Raw genomic sequence first — 22,048 nt, 5'->3', positions numbered from 1 at the left:
AATCATTCTTCATCATGACAATGCGAGCTCTCACACATCGACTCAAACAAAGGCATTTCTGACGGAGCGAAAGATCGAACTGATGGGTCATCCGCCGTACAGCCCTGATTTGGCACCCAATGACTTCTTCTTATTCCCACACATCAAAAATAAATTACGTGGACAACGATTTTCGACCCCCGAAGAAGCGGTTGATGCATTCAAAACGCATGTTTTGGAGTTACCTCAATCGGACTGAAAAAAGTGCTTTGAAAATTGGTTCAAACGCATGCAAAAGTGTATTGATCATCATGGAGAATATTTTGAAAAACAATAAAACCAATTTCGATAATTCCTACATATTTGTTTTTTCATTCTTAGGCCAGAAATATAAATAGCAACCCTCGTATAAGCTGCCTGACTTATTACATAATTTACGCACCTTGTATGAATGATTTCATAACCAGCGTTGAGCAACCGACCCAGTTCTGAGTTTACGACTATCAATTCCGTAGTCTTGTAATTTTGAACCCAATCCAGAAGAGAAGGAAACTCCTGACTCGAGTATTAGGAGAAATTTGTCTTCGTGGAGGACTTTTTGATGGAACTAAACCGCGTTTGCTTTACATAGAGAGAAAAACCACAAACATCTTCCACGGTTAGCCTGATGGCAAGGGGATCCTAACCCATGATGCGTCTACCACGGAGGATATTTCACGTCAGCACTGTGGTCATTGTGAGCCAAGTGCGGAATTTATATCGAACCTGGTTCACCTTATTAGAAGGCGAATGCTCTATCCTCTGAGCCACCTTGGCTCTGTATGGATAATTGACCGTCTAAAGCTAAGCACAGGTGGAGCTTGGGGTTAATATTTGTCGTAAGACTTCTGGGCTACAACTTTCGATTTATTTTTACTTGAAAAAGTGCACCAACCAATATTAATGTAATTATGAGTGTTTACGGTATAGCGTGTTCTATCATTTTAACTTTAGCTCAATCCATTTAAATGTGTCAGGAAACGAATTTGAACATGCTCCACAAGTATGCTACGAAAAAAAATATTAAATGAATCTTGGAATTTCGTACACCAGCTTTCTTTGATTGATTTTCCGGATTTCAGTTGCGTTCTTGTATTTTCATCGCACTATTTTTACTTTATTTTACCGCGTTTAACTTATCCCAACCTGTATATTTCTTGTTTTCATATTTGACAAAAACTATAAAAAATACATAATTGGGGTTGTCGTTGCAGAACACCCTGTGTATATTATATTGTTATTCAGCATAAATTTTAAATTGAATGCATGATTTCGATCAACATTGAAAAGAAAAAGTAACATCATTTACGGACGACCCCATATTTGAAGAAGGCAAACCACAAGAGATAAAGCGGATTTGGCATAAGCCTTCTATAGAACTCTAGATTAGCGGTCGCCAACAAGCATATAAAATTGGTATTTAGATATCAAACATTATCAATCAATCTGGCGATTATGTTACTGTGTAAAAGAATAAAATTTACGTGATATGTTAACTCCATTGTAAACTCCCATCCTTTTTCGATGGTTTTTTTCTGAATTTTTTTTTTTTTAACAAATTTACACATATTAGTTAAAATCCTGATATTTTTAATGCGATAATATGACACGCAAATATCGAATCGCGCCTTTCAGTAATCACTTTTTTAAAAACTCGATTCGTGATGAAAAAGAGATATAAATTAAAACTAATTTTAATATCTTTTTTTTTTAAATAACTTACAGTAAAATTTTAAAAAAATGAAGATTTAAATAAAGAAAACTGATTTATATCAAATAAATCGATATTTTTTCTAATAGAATATATTAAAGCAACAACCCTAGTGTTGGGCGAACACTTATATAATAAAGGGCAACCATTTTTTTTTATGACTGATAGTCAGTGGTTACTATACGCAATTCTAGAGCTATTACTTGTCTAAAGCTCTAGCTTTATGTTAGGAAAACTTATGGTGAAGAATTAGTTAGAGTAAAATGTACGTCCTTACCGTCTAGAATAAAATATTGTAACTTTGGAAATCGTGTTACAAACATGAAGGGAGGCAGAGTTGAGATGCTGTTTCCTCGTAGACCAACTGTTTGCAGATTAGGCATGTCAGTAAAGAGATCGTCAGGAAGTGTTCTCAACATGTTCTCGCTGTAAAACAAAAATTAACGAATTAACTCTGAGTAGTTTTATTCATACAGATACTGCAGGAAAGTTTAAGCAGTTATAGTTACATAATAATGCCTGGCCTGAGATTAATTGTTTATGTTATGATTTTTGGATAAAAGTTGCTAAGTTTAATTTTAGCGTTCGTTTGTTTTTTAAGTAAATCCATAGAAACTAAAATAAAATTATCACAGAACCTTTATTCATTTGAAAATAACAATAAGCTAGTTAATTAAGAATAAGACTTTTTTTTTTATACGATTGAAATAACAACACTGTACAACAAGTTCAAATGTTTTTTTCTGTCCTTTAAATAAAAACCTGATTCCATATAAACATAAATTGCTAGATTCGTGTATCAAAACCGAAATGGCGCACCACGGGCCGATATTGTAGGAGAAAAGTTCTCAAGCTAAAATTGAATTTTCTTATATCTCGCTTCCAATGTGTTTAGAGCAGGGATGGGTAAACTTTTTTGGTAGAAGGCAAAAAATCGGGGGGGGGGAATAGTTTGATGGACAAAGTAAAAACTTCTTAAATAACAAAACGATGTACAAGTTTTAATATAAATATTTAATGAGATGAATGAAAGTGCGATTACATTTTTAGAAGTTCTTTATATTGTACGTACTTATTTTAAGGAGCGAGGGTAAATACTTGTCTGTTAGTCTAATTGTGAAATGATTTTTTCTAAGGTTCCTAGTTGAAAACACTTGTTCACTTATAAAGGATGAAGCAAGCATAGCAAGCAAACATCACAAACTTGGAGCATACATACATTGTTTAACAACTCCCAATCTTCGAGAGATTTATTATTTTTCACAATATTGCATGCTGCAATGTAACTTGCACGCGTAGCTGCTTCTTGGACACTGTTTATCTTCGTGAAAAAATTTGGTCGTCCTGATAATTCTTTAAGAAGACTTTCTGCATTTTGTCTTCTTTCTCATTCATACATTGCTTCGTAGTTGGCATTCTTGTGCTTGGCTGTAAAATGTCGCTTAATGTTGTATTATTTAAAAACTGCTACAGCTTCAACGCAGATATGACATACTGGTTTATCTTTCACAACTGTAAAAAAAAATATTTCTAAGTCCATTCCTCATTGAAAGCACGGCACTCCGAATCAACTTAGCGTTTTTAGTAGCTATTTTGGCCATTTGTAAAAACAAGCACTAGCTATTTTATACATTTAATAATTTCACCATTATTTACAATAACGTCATACAATCTTTCCATACGCAATAAATAAAGATAGAACTCGAGGCGGCAGAAAAATCTGCTCGTTGGAGCTTAAAATATGCAGACTGCCACGCATGAAATACAATTCACATATATTAGATTCCGTATGTTTGCTCCTCGAGAAAGACAAACGCTCTTTGTCGCCAATCTACGGCTATTCTATAAAGAACTTCTTCAACATTTTACCAATTGAAGCTGTTTGTTCTATCAATTTATGTTTTGTAGAACACAAATAGAGAAAGTAAAAAGGTCATCAGTACTTTGTTAAAAAAGAAAGAACAAAAATCAAGAAAATGGATGTATATTGTTTATATTCGCCACAGATCAGCAAGTTAAAATTCTATCCGCTGACAGGATAAAACCTTCCTGCTGGCCACAGTTGGCCCGTGGGCCGTAGTTTGACATCCCTGGTCTAGAGCCTCGAAACTTCAGGAAGGTATATATTAGGCTTTTGTAGCCAACGATGCCGCAAAGATCACTAATATGATCGCCAAATGAGCGATGCTCCTATTGTTAATGAGAGAACTCTTCCATTGTTATTAAACTGTTATTGTGAAAGACGGCAAGTTAAAATTTGGATTTTTGGGAAACTGGTGTGTAATAAACGAAATTTAATTACAGATTCGTTATTGTCAGTCAAAAATTTTTAAGAGACGCGCATGAAAAATCATTTGTATAGTGTAATTTATTTTAAAAAAAGTATTCTGATGTTTTGAGTTCCAAGTTGACGAAAACATTTTAAAAGTCTCGTGAAATATGTAAAATGTGCATTAAATTGTCAGAAAAGCATCCTGCAAATCAAACCATTGGTAATTTGCACAAGTATCGTTAATCTAATTTCAATGGGTACAATTCACTATTAATATCGCAAAAAACTTTTACGGTATAATAACTGAAATTAAAGTCGTTACGATTCATCATTTTCTTTTAAAATTATACCGTCTCTGGTCACCAACAGTTGAGAGATGAAATTCGAGAATTAGCATTTCTTAACACAATAAAGACCCCCTATCTTCATTGGGTTATAATAATGAATCAAAACTTAGTAAATTAAGGTGAACGCATAGGTCTTACGAACGTAGTCCTATGGGTAGTTACGCAAGAGTGTGAAATCTCTCTTCGCCATACGACGGGAGAAACTTTTCGTCGCAAATTCTTTTTTGCCTCCGTAACTAATTTGTAATTTGAAGTACAGAAGAAGTGGGTTCTAACAAACCTAGAGTAAGCCATAAATTTTCAAACATTGAAAATAGTTTTTTAAAATGTCACAATGAAAATAAATTATGAGAAGATAAATTAGTATCACACAATGGAGAAGTTATTCTATCAATTAATTTCTATCAATTATTCTTCTATTAATTTGTTCGCACTTTGATATCTCAAAATTTATTTTTCAGCAATTGAAACTTCATGGATTGCTCTAGGATTGCCTGAAATCACTTTTTTTCGCCTTTTAAATTAGTAATGGATATAAAAGAGAATGTGCGATGAAATATTTCTCCCGTGGTATGACGGCCTTTTAAGAACGTAAGCACTTACTTAAAATATAACACTCGTCCTTTAAATGGCACGGGAAACATGTTCCTGCGGAGCTCTTGCAATTCACAATGATCAACAGCAACTTTGTCCAAATATGGGAAATTTGCCAGAACACCTAAAATAATGCTCATTTGAATAATATAAAAATGTTGAATATACAAAAACTTTGCTACGTATTTGTTTTTCAAGGTCCTATTGGTCGAAAAATTCATATGATGGGGAAAATCTGATGAAACGTTTGGAAATATCTCCTAGTTTAAGGAGCATTTTCAATTCAGTTAAAACTTGTTAAGTGAGGATAAAAATACGATGTAGAATATTCACTGGTGTGCAAAACTTAAGCAACAAGTGCGTTTTTTGTCATAACTCTACAAGAAATCATCCGATTGACAAGAAATTTGAATATGATGTACATTATTTTGTACTTAAACGATGGTAAAAGAATGATGGCGCAGAAATGAATATAAAGCTTAAAGTAGGGTATAGAACAAATAAAGCTTTATTTGACTTATAGTGGCGTTAAACATGATTACCTGAAGAAGCGTAAGTACAACTGGCAGATGTTCCGTAGTATGGGATAGTGTAATGTACTGGAATTGTTGCTTGGCATCGTCTCTCCATGCTAAGCACCAGATTATCCAGGAGTTCTTGGGGTAAACGTCTCCATTCCTCCTTTAACGCATCTTTCAGCTGATGGGTGTTACCAGGAGGATACTGTCGTGTCGCAAGACTTCTCTCTAATGCATCCCACACAAGCTCTATGGGATTTAGATCTGGAGAGTAAGCTGGTCAATCCATTCGTGTGATATCTTCACTTTGCAGTAGTTCTTGAACATTAGCAGTACGGTGTGGCCGGGCATTGTCATCCATAAAAATGAAGTCTGTTCCAATGGCCCCTCGGAACAGACGCACATGGGGTAGGATTACCTCATTGCAGTAGCGGTCTCCAGTTACAGAACCTCGGTCGAAGATCTGAAGCTCAGTCCGCCCGTTCAACATAATGCCACCCCAGACGACAACTCCAGGACCACCGTAACGATCTCTTTCCGCGATGTTATTGGGATGAAATCGAGCTCCAACCTCTCTCCAGATCAACTGACGTTGAGAATCGCTTGTAGCACTAAAACGACTCTCATCTGTGAAGAGGACGCGACTCCATTGATGAGGTGTCCAGGTTTCGTGTTCTCTGCACCACTCTAAACGGTGCCGCCGATGGCTAACTTTTAAAGGTATGCAGCGTTCAGGACGTCTAGCAAATAAGCCACCTTTGTGGAGGCGTCTGGCCACTGTAAATCTTGATACTTGTCGTCCTGTGGCTGTGCACAGTTGCTGAGATATGGCGCTCGCTGACTGAAAACGGTTTCTTTTCGCCTGGAGGACAATGTAACGGTCATCTCTTGGTGTTGTTTTCCTTGGACGGCCACCACCAACCTTCCGAACAGCTGTACCAGTAGTTTTAAAGGCATTCCAAGCACGAGAAGCAACACTTTTGTTGATCCCGAACTCCGCCCCTCCTCAAACTTCCCAATCATTCTTCCTCCAGTAAAGTCGTCTAAATGATTTCTTGAAGACATGTTTCACAAAACAAATAACTTGCACTTGCAGCGAATGTCTTTAACTACGGTGCTCTTCATCCTTTTATCACAGCTTTGACCTGCGCGGCTTTGACCCACAAGGTTTACGTACACTTACATCACCTACGACGTTTTATTTCTAAAATTTGCATACAAATAATCCTTCTACTGAATTATGTGCATATTATTCTGCAATTTTATGGCTATCTTATACTTTGTTGGGGAGCTGTGGCCGAAAAACCACTTGTTGCTTAAGTTTTGCACACCAGTGTGTATATATATAAAACTGCCGTTGAGCAGCCGACCCAATTTTGGGTTTACGACGACTAATGTTCAATTTCGTAGTCTTGTAATTTTATTTTGAACCTAATCCAGAACACAAGAGAACTCCTGGAGATCAAATATTGAGAGCAATTTTGCCTTTGTGGAGGACTTCTTGATGGAAGTAACCCGCATTTGCGTTACATAGAGAGGAAAACAGCCAATGGTTAGCCTGAAAGCAAGAGAACTCTAACCCATGATCCGTCTACCACTGACGATATTTTACGTCATCACTGTGGTCGGTGCAAGCCGGATGCGGAATTTGTATTCGTATTCTTTTTCATAGATGGCGCCACTGAAAAACAAGAAACGCACTCTCTGCCTTAAAAATTCTCTTGATTTCTCAAGCAGGCTTGCTAATATTGGCAAGTAGTATAAGTACCAACAACAACGAAAACCAGTTAAATCCTAACACAATTAGAATTCTATCTTTTATCTTCTTCTACGATTGCTATTGCAAATATGGTTGCCACTTACAGAGTAAACTCTTCTTAAAAATGAACTATAAGGAGTTTGAAAAGTCTTTTTAGAAAAGATTAACAACAGCAAAAGAGAGAATAAGAAAGAATAAAACTCCCCGTGGTCGCATATATATGGATATGTAATCAGAGTCAAGTCAATTATCGTATAGGCACTTATACTAATGGCATTTAGCAACACAGGCTACTTCTAGGTGTGTTATTTAAACAATTGAATTCTACTTTCGCATCGTAATAAACTGAATTAAACTTCTTTCTTAGGGAATGGTGCTTTTTAAATTTCTTTACCTTTGTCAACCACTACTTATGTAGTTATCCATAAAACTGACAATTATTTGATCGCCATTAAAAGACAAACACCACAGACATAAATTATTTTATTTAAACCTTGTTCGGGTAATATTGTCTTGATTGAACTTTTATTATTGTTTTGAAAGAGATAGCTTGTAATAATCGATATTATCTTCCTATTTACTTTTATTGTGTGGGACATAACAGCAGCAGAAGAAGAAAAGCAAAAAAAAAATATAGGCCAATCATGGTCTAAAGATGAATAATCTTATCTAGTTAAAAATTGGTGTCACATTTGAATTTATTTAACATGCAGTTGAATTCATTAATTGTTATCTTGTTATCATTGCTTTTCAAAAGAGTAATACCTTGATCTTTTAATTCCTGAAAACAAAAAGTGAAAAAATTCGTAATAAGCGATTAAAATAATTGAGTTTCATCTCTTGAATAAACAACATTTCTTCTTAAATGCTTTAATTTTTTTTTTCAAATTTCAAAAACGTAAAAAAATTTTGACTAAAAATAAATATCATGCTTTGCTCTTATCATCCGTTCTTATCCTAGTTCTTTGAATCAGAAATTCGCTTAATTAATTAGGGTGGATGTCTATATTTATCTTAATCACTTTTTGAGACCTAATTCTTTTCCATATCATTCTTAATAATCAAGTTAATAGATGAGATATCCCACGATAATAACTTTTTCTGTTATCAATAAATTCATTTTAATTAAAATTCCTTCTGATTTCTTTTAAAATCAAATTGTTTCTTGTTTCTCGGAGGTTTAAAGTATTGCTAGGTGTTTGTTACTAAATATAGATATTTATACAATTAAACTTGAAATACACTTTCTTTTATAATTCAAATAGTGATACTTTTCAATTGATTCCTTCAAAAAATTGACGTAAATTGATATCGATATTAGACGAAAAATTTCCTACTCTAAACCGATATTAAATTATATTAATTTCATAAGACTTCTTAAAAAGATATCGATGTAAAATGAAAAGCCCTTTGTTCTTTATATCCTTTTTTTATCATAATTATTTATAAAGTTTTTCGTACTTATTTTGGCACTTCGTTAAGATTTAAAAAGCATGAGTATACAATTTTGTGCTACATTGTATTGTGTGCTACATATCAAAAAACAGCGCAAATAAAGCACAAATGATGACACGAAAATGAACAACGGTGCTATAAGCAAGAATCTTCCTAGGTCAGTGTTTCCCAAAGTGTGGTACGCGTACCCCCAGGGGTACGGGAACAGTTTAACCGGGGTACGCGTTCTGTTGCAACAAACGAAAATTTCAAAATTTTTTACTTAAAAACAAAGCTAGCCATGAAAATTTACGATGACGTACTTTTCTATTGGCTATTTTTTGCAGAGTTAACAGTTAATAATTAGTGGTGTCAACAACCAGTTGTGATTTTTAACTTTGGTGCAATTTTTTAATAGTAAAAATAAAGATATTTTTTAAAAAAATATATTCATTTTTTAGGAGTGGTACACAGCGTTACGAAAAATTTAGAGAGGGTACACAGAAGTCATAAGTTTGGGAAACACTGTCCTAGGTGACGAAACCGAAAATAATAAAATAAAACACGAGACAAACAGATAGTCTTTATGCATGAATGTACGTTATAATTTATGACGACGTCTGTGATTGTTTCAACTACTTTGCTTTTCTCTATGTACACGTCTATCATATTCGACTTGTCTTACAATCTGAAAAATTGGTAAAAAAGGAAGAAAAAAATCGCATGCCAAACAAGGTTACATGAAAAAATATTTTAAATGTGATGATTTGAGCTATGGTGGCTCAGGGGATAGAGCTCTCGAATCCCAAAGAGGTGACCCGGGTTCGAATTCCAGCAATGACTGGTCGATACGAATTCCGCACCCGGCTTGCACCGACCGCAATGATGTTGTAAAATATCCTCAGTGGTAGATGGTGCACGTGTTAGAGTCCCTTTACCGTTAGGCTAAATGTTGGTGGTTTTCCTCTGAATGTAATCTGGTAAGTTCCAACAAAGAGTCCTCCACGAAGGTAAATTTCTCATAATACTTGATCCAAGAGTTACCTTGTCTTCTGGATTGGGTTCGAAAGTACAAGGCTATGGAGTTGAATATTGGTAGTAGTAAACTCAAAATTGGGTCGGCTGTTCAACGACGGCAATAAAATTACGAAATAAAATTATAAAATGGGATAATTTGATCCAACTAATTAATTCCTTTTCACTGAAACTAAGTACATATGAGTCCTTATATTACTTGCAACACCACGAATGATAAAATATTCAGTTGTAAATTGGTGCAATGCATAATCATCTAGTGAAAGATAGGGATACCCTATCTTTCTAGTGAAAGATAAGGTATCCACACAAGCTGTAAATTGACAGCTTGTGAATATCCACACAAAACACAAATCTGTAAATTTCTAAATTTACCCTATCTTTCTAGTGAAAAGATAAGGTAAATACTTTAGAAATTTACAGCTTTGTGTCTTTTCCCAGAATTCGAAATTTTACGAAAATCGTGAAAAATTTCCAGCCAAAGATCTGAGCCATGATCGTACAGATTGAGCTTTTATGTATCAACGTATTCTTGGAAAACACTCATGCTAAGCTGTTGATTATAGCTCGTTGTAAATCAACGAAAATCGAAGAATTTTATCGAAATTTCTCTGTAGCCTAACAACGGAAAAGAATTTGATGAAGCTTCCCTAAACAATAGATTTTTTGAGAAAATCTCCTCAAAGCAATAAAATCTTGCAAAATATAATTCCTTAGACAGCGAATTCTTAGACAAAAATTTCCCCTATAGAGTTTTTGACACAATGTAAATGAAACATTATTAAGTGTTTTATAGGTAGTTAAAAGCTCTCCAAACTTCTGATAATTTGGCAAACAAATGAAATCAAAGGATTTTGTTAATAATAATGATTCGATTTCAAATAATAGAATGTACTTACCTGGTTTGATGTCAGTTGTTTTGGTCTCATAAAAAGAGAGTTGTTGCAAAGTTTTTGGAACATATGTGGCAAAATCGTCTCCAATGATATCAATCTGGTTTGAGTAGACGTTTAATATTCGAAGATTAGTCATCGGCGTCAGATGCTCCCAAAGTATTCCTCTTTGTTAAAAATGAATAAAAAAGAAAATACATGAAAAATCTATATTTCACAGATAAAACTGATAGCTCAAAAAGTTATCGATATGCTTAGATTTAACATGGCAGTATCTTAAAGCAGTTCAAATCTCTGACATATACTATCAAGCCAATTCTGATATCAAGCTATAGAAATTTCCGCGATAGTCAAACGCATTAAATCATTAAAGGATTCTATGCTATTTAATTCTGACGGTAATTTACTAACATAAATTTCTTGTTGCTTACTCCTTTCCGCATTATGTTATTGCAATATTCTACATGTTTTCTTTTTTGTGGAATACAGTATCTTTAAAATTGAACTGACTGTACTGAAAGGCCCATAGCTTCGGTTCGGATCGGGATGAAACTTCAAATGCATGTTACGTAGATCATGCGGTCGAGGTTTCCGCCGAAAAAGTAGTTCCATATTTTTTCTATAGATGGCGCTGGGCTGCTAAAATCATTGGCAAAAATTAACAGCGTTTGTAATTTCTTGATTTAAACGGCGCATATAATATGACGTAAACATTTTATCACATTTCGAACATGTCGCTCAAGAAGAAGGACCGCGCATTGATTGTGAAACTCATTTGTCAGAATGAAAGCAGATGATGAGTGCAGCTGTTGACAACGCAGTCGTACGTTTTCAATATATTGTTGACCGATAATGTAGGCACATAGAACACATAGATATGTGAATAAATAAAATATTGTTTTATGTTTTAACTTTTATATTTTTTATTTCCTTTTTTATAGCACCAATAGTTGACAAAATTTCGAACAATGTTTTTTTCGACGGAAACTACGACAGCATTATCTACAAAACATGCCTCTGAAGTTTCAATCACATTCCTTCAGTAGAACTCAAGCTACGGGCCTCTGATTATTGCTAGTTTAATTTTAACCACCTTGTATTTCTCTCAATTTTTAGGAGTTCTGAAATGTAAATGATAGACAGGTTTCTAAATGATAATGATATCGTGGATAATAACATAAGTGATAACAATGGATTTCAATGATACTAATCTAATCATAATCAAAATGATCTAAATGGTAACAATAGCTAAGTGATAATGACTACTTCGGCTTGGGCCATAGTAGCAAAGAATATATCGAAAGAAGTCCAGCTCTTCGAATACATAACTAACGCGAAGAACTGTCCAGTTCTTTATGCCATACCAGAAAAACAACGTACAGGGGGAGCTGATATAGCAGAGTATTATACGTACTAAGATCCAGTACAAACGCATAAGAAGCAAAGTGACAGTAGGTACGTCACTGTGGACCGGTTGTTAGACAACTGGTCATGTATGGTTGAGTATACGCTGTCTTCCGCCAATCGTCATTTAATTCTGTCTTTCTATCTCAAAATATGTTAGGAGATTTAGTCTATATGGATGATATAAATGCGTTCGCAAATCGGAAAGAAATATCTTAATAACTAGCGCAGTATACTGCTCTTTTAGCGATAGAAATGGGCTACAGATGACGTAGAGCAGAACTCTCTACCTATGGCAAACATTTCACATGCTTTCACCATTAGCGTGTGGAGAGTAATGGAGGAAGAAAATACGTTAGTTTCTGTTTTGATTTTCAAATAGATTAAAATCTTTTAAGTTAGGAAACTATATGGAACTGAAAACCACGTTAAACATAGTTCTAAAAGAGAGCGTCATGGAAATTTTAAAAAATATTTTTAACAATTAAATACGAAAAATATTAAGAAAAGGAAAAATATCGTGGTACATTCCTATATAACTGAAAAAAGAAGGAGGGGGAAGGGCCAAATGCATGGAACCGATCTTCTCCCCAGATGGTGTATTGAGCGTTGCGATCGCCTATGTATGGTGTTTTCTACACTAGGGAACGCTGCAAGCTCCATACCACCTATACTTCCGGGTTACTGTTTCCGGTGTATTTTAAGGCCATTTGGCTCACAACGTGATCATTGTGTTTTGAGATTCTTGCAAACGTGGTATTTGATTACTTATTACTTGTGTTTACAATGCTAAAGGTGCTAACACTAACGTAAGATGGTGCACGGCTTGCAACAAGAGCTAACAGTAATAAACAAATGAAAAGAGGCCAAATCATGACTGCCAAAAAAGCGAGTTATTCAAAATCTAGCAACCACGTCACCTTACTTAACAATATATCTTTAAATAACTAAAACAAATGTTTCACTTCACACTCACCAGAATTACTTTATAACATTAATATCTTATGAAATACGGCTGATTTGAACTCAGAAATTATCTAATTTACTTCTTTTATTAAAAACAGAATTATCCGTTTGAAAATATCGCCTCGCAGAATAAGCTGTAGTAAGCAGTTTCAAACTTTCCAACCGGAACTAGAGCAGGTATAGAGCTCGAGATTGTTATTGTTTACATTTGTATTGAAAACACCATCCATAGTGCAAAAATGCAGAACAAACCAACAATAAGTAAAAAAAGAACATTTTCCGTCTGTAGGGAAGAGACCTATAGTGATTGGGAGGAAAAGACGCCTCTACTTGTGGGAAGGAAGATGGTGATATAATGATCCGATGGTAATGATCCGACCACTTTTAAATTTTATCGCTCATAAAGGGAAAACCCGTTTCAAAAACCTGTGCTGCTGTAGCCCGAAATGTCGCTTTTTTCGTTATACGACCACACCAAGCCTTGGGGGGCCGGTATACATTATGTCTATCGAAGCTACCCTTCTTCCTCCATGTACATTCTTTAGTTGTAGATCACACACACAGATGGATGATATCACGATAGAGTAAGAATATTTATTATTTAGTCAGCCTGTTGACTTTTAACATGGCTGTTTATATCTGGTTATCTGGGCTTTATAACAGATAAATAACCTAAATATTTTAAAAGTTATTAAGATTTTTTAAAAATCGCCAATTTGGCGACATTTTCCCACCATTTTCAAAATAAACGTAGACAGCGCTGGTATTAGATAGGCTAAACTTGACCTAACAGTCATGAGTAACAGTTGCAAACACACAGCAGTTATAAAAATATCATATTATTCACAAAAAAAGCATAATTTCAAATTACGACTGAGCCTTTGAAAAACAGTCTTAATAACAGTATGAATATTGCCTACTGACCTGAAAATGTATGTCTTTTCAATATGAATAGTTCTTAAACTTTCAGTTTCTTCCGGCGTTTCATCAAAAAGCTGAACAAATGTTGAATTATAAAACTCTAACTCGAGAACTTTGGTATTTTTAAACAGATTACTGGGTAGGTATTGCAAAACTGAATTCGCAAAGCGAACCTGTCAAAAAGAAAAGAAAAAAAAGAGAGAGAGAGACACACAAAAAATAGTATTAGAGTTTGTTGGACACAAAATGATTTTTATTTTACAATGTTTAATTTGCTAATTTTGTAAAATATTAACACTTTGTATAAATTATTGTAGAATGTTGATTAATATTCAATACACTGTAAAAACTGTGGCTTATTATCTCACCGAATTTTTTGTTGAGCAACCCAAATTAATGTGAGGAGGGACACTTTATTTCGAGTTTACACAAATAATGGGGTAAGTATTTAATTTATTTCGCACTAGAACTGCACAATGGGCTATTGGCGACGATTTGGGAAGCATCCCTGAAAATGATCCGAAGACATGCCATTGCAGTTTCGATCCTCTGCTAAAGGGATGGTTTCTCCGCTTTGGTAGCCCAACGATCTGCGTGCGAAGTCGAGCACTTTACGGTAGAACATTTTAACGAGGACCGATACCGCGCACACTCTGCCTAACGTAGGCTAATCAAAGTGGTCATCCACCTGCTTACTGACCGTAGTCAATGATGTTTGACTACAGTGTTCCACTGGGAACCGTGTCTTTAATACCTATAATGGAAAGTGCTTTTCACCAAGCTCACGCGCATTCACAGCATTATTTTTGCTTCCAAAAGCCCCAATTTTAACGTACTTGGGATATTGTCAGAGTAAGCTGTTTACAATCGAGTGCGAAATGGCGTGAGTTTGTTGCCTATTTTTTTTTTTTTTTTTTTTTTTTTTTTTTTTTTTTTTTTTTTTTTTTTTTTTTGTGCTATACATCTAAGTGAACAAACGTTCACAGTCAGAAAATGGATGTCATGTGATAAGAATAATTTTGACCCAGTTTTAAAATATCTGTTAGAAATTTTAAATAATTTTATAATTTCTATCCGCCACTACTGTTCAGCTAAGCGTAATTTGAATTCGTTTTAAGGGGACGCCATACCTCGGGAGAGTCATTGCAAATTCTTTTTCACCTCCGTAACTCATTTGAAATTGAAAATATAGATATAATGAGTTCAGACAAACCTAGAGTGAGCCATGAAATTTCAAATATTGAAAATAAATTTTTAAACTATTAAAATGAAAATAAATTGTGAGATGATAACTTAGGATTACGCAATGGAGAAGTTCTCTTCCAATAATTTGCTTGTATTTTGAGTCTTTAAAATTTTTTTAAGCAACAGGAACTTAATGGCTTACTCAAGGTTTGCGTGTACTCACTTTTTCTTTTTTCTAAATTAGTAATGAAGATGAAGAGAATTAGCGATGAAAAGTTTTTCCCGTAGTATGGCGTCCTCTTATTATTATCTGTGTTCTGTGTAAGTTTGATTCTGCAACTAATTTTATTTTAAGAGTAATGTAGCACTCTCTAAATTAACTGCTCTTACTTTAAATTGTATCGCAAAAAATAATTTTACTGACCTTTATGACTGTCAATTGTTATTATAAATTTTAGTAAAACTGAACACCAAAAATGGGGAAATCTATTTTACACCAAAAGTAATTAAAAAGAACCTTCCATCGCACACCCCCTAACACCAAGAAACTACAAGTGGTATTTCACTTTACTACTTTTGGTATAAGGTTGCTGCCATCATTTTTGGTGTTAAGGTACACTAAAATTTCTCACAGAGTAAGAATATTTTTTTAAGTTTCAAATGGAATGCACCAGAAATTCCCAACTGATGGTAAACGTCCACCGATGGTGCGTGAAGAGCTCACCGGTTGTAAAATGCGGGTTTTTATAATTAAATTTTCCTACTCAGAGGGTTGTGCAGGATGTTCCATAACATAGGGGGACATAAAATCACACTTGAAGTCATGCACTTGAGATTTAATAAGTAAAAATTGGTGGAAAAAAATTGCCAATAGATGACGCTGCATTGCTTTGTATCAGGTGTCAGGAGGAAAATTTCGACACTTCTGATTATGTGCTCCATGCAAGGGTAACTAAGAGGTTCCTTGATCTTACCTTTATGACTTCCGATTGGTAGGAGACTTCTGGTCGTTAACTGGTTCTTTCTTTTCTTAACTACTTTACCATACCTAGACACCACTTTTATATCTATAAATAGCTGCAGCCATTCAAAAATTGAAAACATAGATATGAGTTTAACTAGTGTGTTAATAGTTTAGTGTAGTAAATGTGTATATACTGTTACTAACATGTACCGCAAGTGCAATTTTCGAAGTTACTAATTGTAAGCTGGGGCGAAAAGTTTGGAAAGGAAATGCGTTCTCGTAAACAAGGGACGAGTTGCATGCTCGTAAACCTTTCAAATCATTAACCTATTTAACCGGTTCAGGACCAACGGAAGACGAAAAAAAAGTTCTTTCTAACCCCTCCCCCCACGTTCCGAGAGTAAACGTCAAGGGACCGGACGATTTATCCCGTTAAGCCTAATTTCATTTAAAAATTCATATGTAATTATTGCTCCAAATAAATGCACTACAATTTACATTTTATTGTCATTGATAGTGCATGAATATAAAAATGTTCGCGATATTTAAAAAAGCAATCACGAAACTGACCTAACATTACAAAACTCTGACCTAACAATTACAAAGCTAACCTAACAATTACAAAACTGACCTAACTAAAAACTGTCTAGCAACTCTCAGACTACAATCGACAAGTCTGCACTCTCATAAACAAGCAAACATTCCATCTTTTTTGTTATAAAATGCATTTATTTTACTATGAGTAATCTTCCAATTCCATGTCTATTGTGTTAGACACTGGCTAGCACTGTTTAATTGTATAATGCATAACTTTTAATAAAATTCACTTCGCTGCTCAACTATCTTATTCAGAGCTCTAGCTCATCAACCAATTATTAATTATCATGTTTATTTGAAATAAACTCCTATTTTAAAAGGCAATCTTTACTCCTATTTTATCTGAGTTATTAATACCTCATCTTATTTCATTTTATAACCGTCATTGAACAGCCGACCCAATTTTTGGGTTTAAGACTACTTATGTTCAATATCGTAGCCTTGTAATTTTGAACCCAATCCAGAAGACAAGGGAACTCCAGGATCAAGTGTTGGGAGAAACTTGCCTCAGTGGAGGACTTTTTGATGGAACTAACCCGCATTTTCTTTACATGGATGGATTTGATGTTTGAACAAAAATAAATAAAGTATCGCGTAAATATCTGCAACTTAAGTTCGATTTAGCGCAAAGCAAATATGTGACTCAAACAGAGATGTATTCAACTCAAGTTGAGTTCAAAAAATGTCACTCTTTTTTGAGAAGGGGAATTAACTTATTCATTTTAAGTGAGTCTAATAATAATTCAGAACGTTTGAATTAGTTGGCTCCATATATGGCAGTACTTTTACTCTCGTTACTTGTACCGCCGGTACAAGTAAAAAGTACGTACTTTTACTTGCACTTCGTTACTTTTTAAATTTAGTACTTTTACTTGTACTTTCGTTACTTTTTTAGGGAAAAAGTACAAGTATTTGTAACGGAAATGTCGAATGAAATCGTTACTTTTTTTTAAAACTCGGTAAGCTTTCTGAAAAAAAATAATAATAAATAAATTAAAAAAAATTGCTTTCGAAATGCAATTATTTTGCAAAATGAATAAAAATATTAATTAGCAAGTTATTTTCATTCATTTTCGAGTTTTATGCATTTGTTTAATACATTTTAAATAAAAAATTTTGGATTTTGTTATTACGTTTTTCAATTTTCTTTTTGAACTCACTAATAATACATTTTTGTCTTAATACATTTTTTACTAAATACATTTTTACCTAGTACATTTTTTACTAAAATTATGTTTATGCCCGACCTTGTCAAACAACGCCCAGTCAAATCTCTAAGAACTTCAGAACTATTTGTGCTATTGAAAACTATTATAATTACTATTTTAACTCTTGAAAACTCGAAGGTATTAATTTAGCCGCTGATACTAAAATTCGTTTACAAATTTTAATTATTCCGTTAGGCAGAAATGTTCGGAAAATGATTTTCTCGCATGACTTCAGCATTAGCCATTGTTACAAATAAAACTGTAGACTGTTCTGTTTCAACTTATACTGCACATTCAATTATTTTTTACTAGCTCAAAGATCACAAAGCTATCTGAAACCCCGTGTTTGCTTTGTTTATGTTTGTGCTTTTAAAACGCGTTTCTATAGAGTAAAACAATTTTAAATCAATGGTAATTTAAATAAATAAAAATAATAAACTAAAAATTAAAATCAATAGATAAAATTTCTTTTTCGTGCAAATCCATAAAAAGTTTGATATTAAAATTATATTTGATTTTAAAATTATATTATACGATTATATTATAAAATTATATTATAATATTCTTCCGAATTTAAAAATAAATTAATGTCCATAACTTTCAAAATTAAAAATAATTAAATAAATAACAACAATTTTGCAAAAACATTAAAGAACATAAGAATATTATTCAATAAAATTTTAGGTTACTTTGAATTTTCGATTTCCTAGAAATGTACTTTTAAATCGTTACTTTTTTTGTTTAGTACTTGTACTTTTACTTGTACTTTTTACTCGTTACTTTTTAAAATAAGAACTTTTTACTTGTTACTCGTTACTTTTTTTAAAAATACTTGTACTTTTACTCGTTACTTTTTAAAAGTAACGTTGCCATATATGGTTGGCTCTATGTTAATATTTTGATAAACTATTATCGAGAGTTTTTTTTAATATTTTTATTCTTTCTTTGTCTTAAACTCATGTGCTCACATGACGCGTGTGTAACGTCAGACTATCTTTCTATTCAGTATTCGAAGATATTTGCAAATTTAAAATTATTTGTTATTCGATTCGTTAGCTTGTAAAAATTAATGTCTTCATCTTACCTACGAATTAATTTATTTCCGTCGTTATTTTTTCTTCTTTTTTTTTGTATTTACTTATGAAATAGTTCTTTATTTTTTAACCAAAAAAGAATGAAAGCAAAAGCTCATCGTGGTCAAGGGGTTCGTGAAGGTTAAAGCACCTCAATTCCGCCACCAACGGCCTGATAATGGCAATGCAATAACCATTGCGGCCTTTACTTCCTGATTTCCTGATACTAGCTGACTTTACTAGACAAACTGATACCTATAGATCTAAAAAAGGGATCGGGATCGAACCCCAGTTCGTCACAGCAGTTTATTGCCTTACTCACTAAGCAATCGTAGCTGATTTAGAAGAATAATTATTTATAAAATCGCTAAATCAGCGGTGGAACATAGTATATAGTGAAAATATTAGCAGCAAAATAATTTGTTTATTGAAATAAATTAATTACATATCTATTTGTGATTTGGTCAAATTAAGAATTTGATTTGGCAAATTACTAATATCCTCCTTCCCTAAAATATAAGTTTGCAGTGCCCTTCACAAAGGTAAACATTAATTATTTCTGCTACCTTATATTCGTTTAAGTATGTTTTTACAAACGTGGGCGCGTGGTCATTCATGTGCCCAATCCTCTCGAAAAAGCCGCACAAGCGCAGTTTTTAACATATTTAAATGCCTCAGATCAAATGAAAATAATAATTTGGACCGTTGAACCCATGTCCAAGCGGGTCACGAGTTCGATCCTTGCCGACCGAAGACTTCCTGTGTAGTAAATCGCGACTGGTGCGCGTTAAATCTGTCGGGTCACAAAGTCCTCCATGTTTCTATATCAAATCATACCTCGGGTACTGGATTAGAGATTAATACTTCTCTGGTTCAAGTCAAAATTACGATCTGTGGATAAATAAATGGATGTATGAATAATTCCGCCCTATAAATGGGCTATGACGTGTGTGTGTGGCGGAAGTCGTATTCTTAGCATTCATACATGGCGCCACTGAAAAATAAAAAACGCATCCTCTGCCTTATATTTGCTTGGTTTCACCAAGCAAGCTTGCTGATATTGATGGCATTAGAAACAACAACAAAACAGTAATAATAATACTAATAATAAAAAATTCAGAATCGAAAGCCCATATTCGAATGAAACTCTCTTTGAGACACCGCCATGCAGTGTTGTCAAAAATGGAAATTAAATGTTCCTTGAAATTAAGTGCGTGTATTCATGGGCTGCCGGTGTTGGAAAAGCTCAACTCATATATGATGCAGTGGATCGTAAAAGGAAAATTGCTTCATTACATAAATGTGACCACGATCTTGAACGGGTTAACTATATGCATTTTAAGATAAACGTAGGGTCAACAATCTTTAATAGTTAAATTATAATAATTGCTGGTAAATTGTATTAGTAAATTACATCATTCGTTGTAATTGGACAGATTTATTTAAAGGCTCCTACCTGATTATACGATATCCCTTTTGAGTTTAGGAAAACTCTTCGTAAAGCTTCTGTATCATCCACATTGTCACAGCCCAAATAAGGACGCGGATTAGGATTACAAAAACAAGGTTCCACGGGTAACTTAGGACAACCCGTATTAATTTGAGAGGTTGCCAGCGCAAACAAAGAGAGAATGTACAAACATATTAACTTCATTTTTAAGAACTTAAACTTTTCCAAACATTTAATTACGGTGTTTTAAATTTTTGTTCTATTTCAACGTTGAAGACTATTTAAAAATTCTACACGCATTGGTAGATGAAGTTGCCGATGAGTCGATTAAATTAGGTACTCGAAATTTTGATCGTTTTTTATAACAACAGATGTTCGCTTCTGATTTCTGTTTTAATTTTGTTTTCTTTATTATTTTGACTCAGATAAACAGATTCGAACGAATCTTGGGAAATTGAAGATAAGAAGCATAAGGCTTTAATAATGATATAATGAAAATCATATAATAATAATTGATATAATGTAAATGATATAATGAAAAATTTATTAATTAGAAATATACTAATAAGAAATTAGAATGTATTTATTTAATATATTTTCTGTGTATTATTAGTTTCAAGGCTGTTTTTCGAAAGTTTCGTCGTAATATCTAATGATGCTTTTTTGTGAATAATATGTTACTTTTATCACTGCTGTGAGTTCGCTACTGTTACTAATGACTGTTAAGCCAAGTTTAGCCTATCAAAAGTCAGCGCGGTCTAGGCTTATTTTGAAAATGGTGCAAAATTTCAATAAGAAGAAAGGCCACGGTTTTGTGAAAATGCAAATATCAATGTGGTCTGGTTTTTAAATATTTAAAAACTCATTCCAATGCTGCATTACTTGGGCGCATAAAAATTTGCAAAAACTAAGAATAAGGTAGTGATTTTTATAATTTTCATCTAGGGTAAAAGTGTCGCCAATTTGGCGACTTTTAAAAAAAGTTTAATAACTTTTAAAATATTTAAGTTATTTGTTTTTGTCTAAAGCCCAGACGGCAGGTTAGATAAATAATTTAAAATCATCGCATTGCTTCAAATCTAAGGCACTTAAACTATGGCTTTTTTATTTTCCTTGGTGACAGAGTTTCGAAAAACAGCGCTAAAAATAATAATAATGGAGAAGATTAATTCACCGAGACTCTTTTGACCGTTTACAAAATTTACCTGTGTATTTTATGATAAAGTTTGATGATCAGGGATTAAAAAATCCCTGATTCTCAAAATTTATCATAAAATTCGCGATCGCAACGCAATGCTTGAATCTGGGAGATGTCTTGGCCCTCCCCCTTTCCCTCTCCTCCTCTTTTCAGTTGTATAGGATTGTACTACGATATTTTCCCCTTTCTTGATATTTTTCATATTTAATTGTGAAAAGTTTTTTTTTTAATTTCCATGGCATTTTTTTAACTATGTTCAATGTAGTTTTGGCTTCGTATATTTTCCTGACTTTCCTGAGTTTTCCTGAGTTTTTAATCTATTTATATTCGCGATCGCAACACTCGAATACGCCATCTGGGGAGAGACCGGTTTCATGCCTTTAGCCCTTCTCCCTTCCCTCTCCTCCTCTTTTCAGTTGTATCGGAATGTACCACGATATTTTCCCTTTTCTTAATATTTTTCCTTTTTATTTAATAAGAATATTTTTTAAAATTTCCATA

The 22,048-nt window shown here is 33.6% G+C and overlaps 1 protein-coding gene across 1 annotated transcript in view; it reads right to left on the bottom strand.

Moving 5' to 3' along the window:
• LOC107456402 (leucine-rich repeat-containing protein 15-like) overlaps positions 1-20,733 on the bottom strand; it is a 22,551-nt gene extending 1,818 nt beyond the window's left edge. The window contains exons 1-5 of the mRNA XM_016074259.4: positions 20,356-20,733; positions 13,876-14,045; positions 10,588-10,748; positions 4,952-5,066; positions 2,007-2,155 (exon numbers count right to left, since the gene is read on the bottom strand). Of these exons, the coding sequence (XP_015929745.2) occupies positions 2,007-2,155; positions 4,952-5,066; positions 10,588-10,748; positions 13,876-14,045; positions 20,356-20,553 (793 nt within the window). The 5' untranslated portion in view covers positions 20,554-20,733. The remainder of the gene's footprint in view (positions 1-2,006; positions 2,156-4,951; positions 5,067-10,587; positions 10,749-13,875; positions 14,046-20,355) is intronic.
• Positions 20,734-22,048: the final 1,315 nt, after the last annotated feature.

The sequence above is a fragment of the Parasteatoda tepidariorum genome, chromosome 2, assembly GCF_043381705.1.
Source record: "Parasteatoda tepidariorum isolate YZ-2023 chromosome 2, CAS_Ptep_4.0, whole genome shotgun sequence".
Lineage (NCBI taxonomy): Eukaryota > Metazoa > Arthropoda > Arachnida > Araneae > Theridiidae > Parasteatoda > Parasteatoda tepidariorum.
Note: the sequence above shows the minus strand (reverse complement) of the source record. Positions and strands in the feature narration are given on the sequence as shown.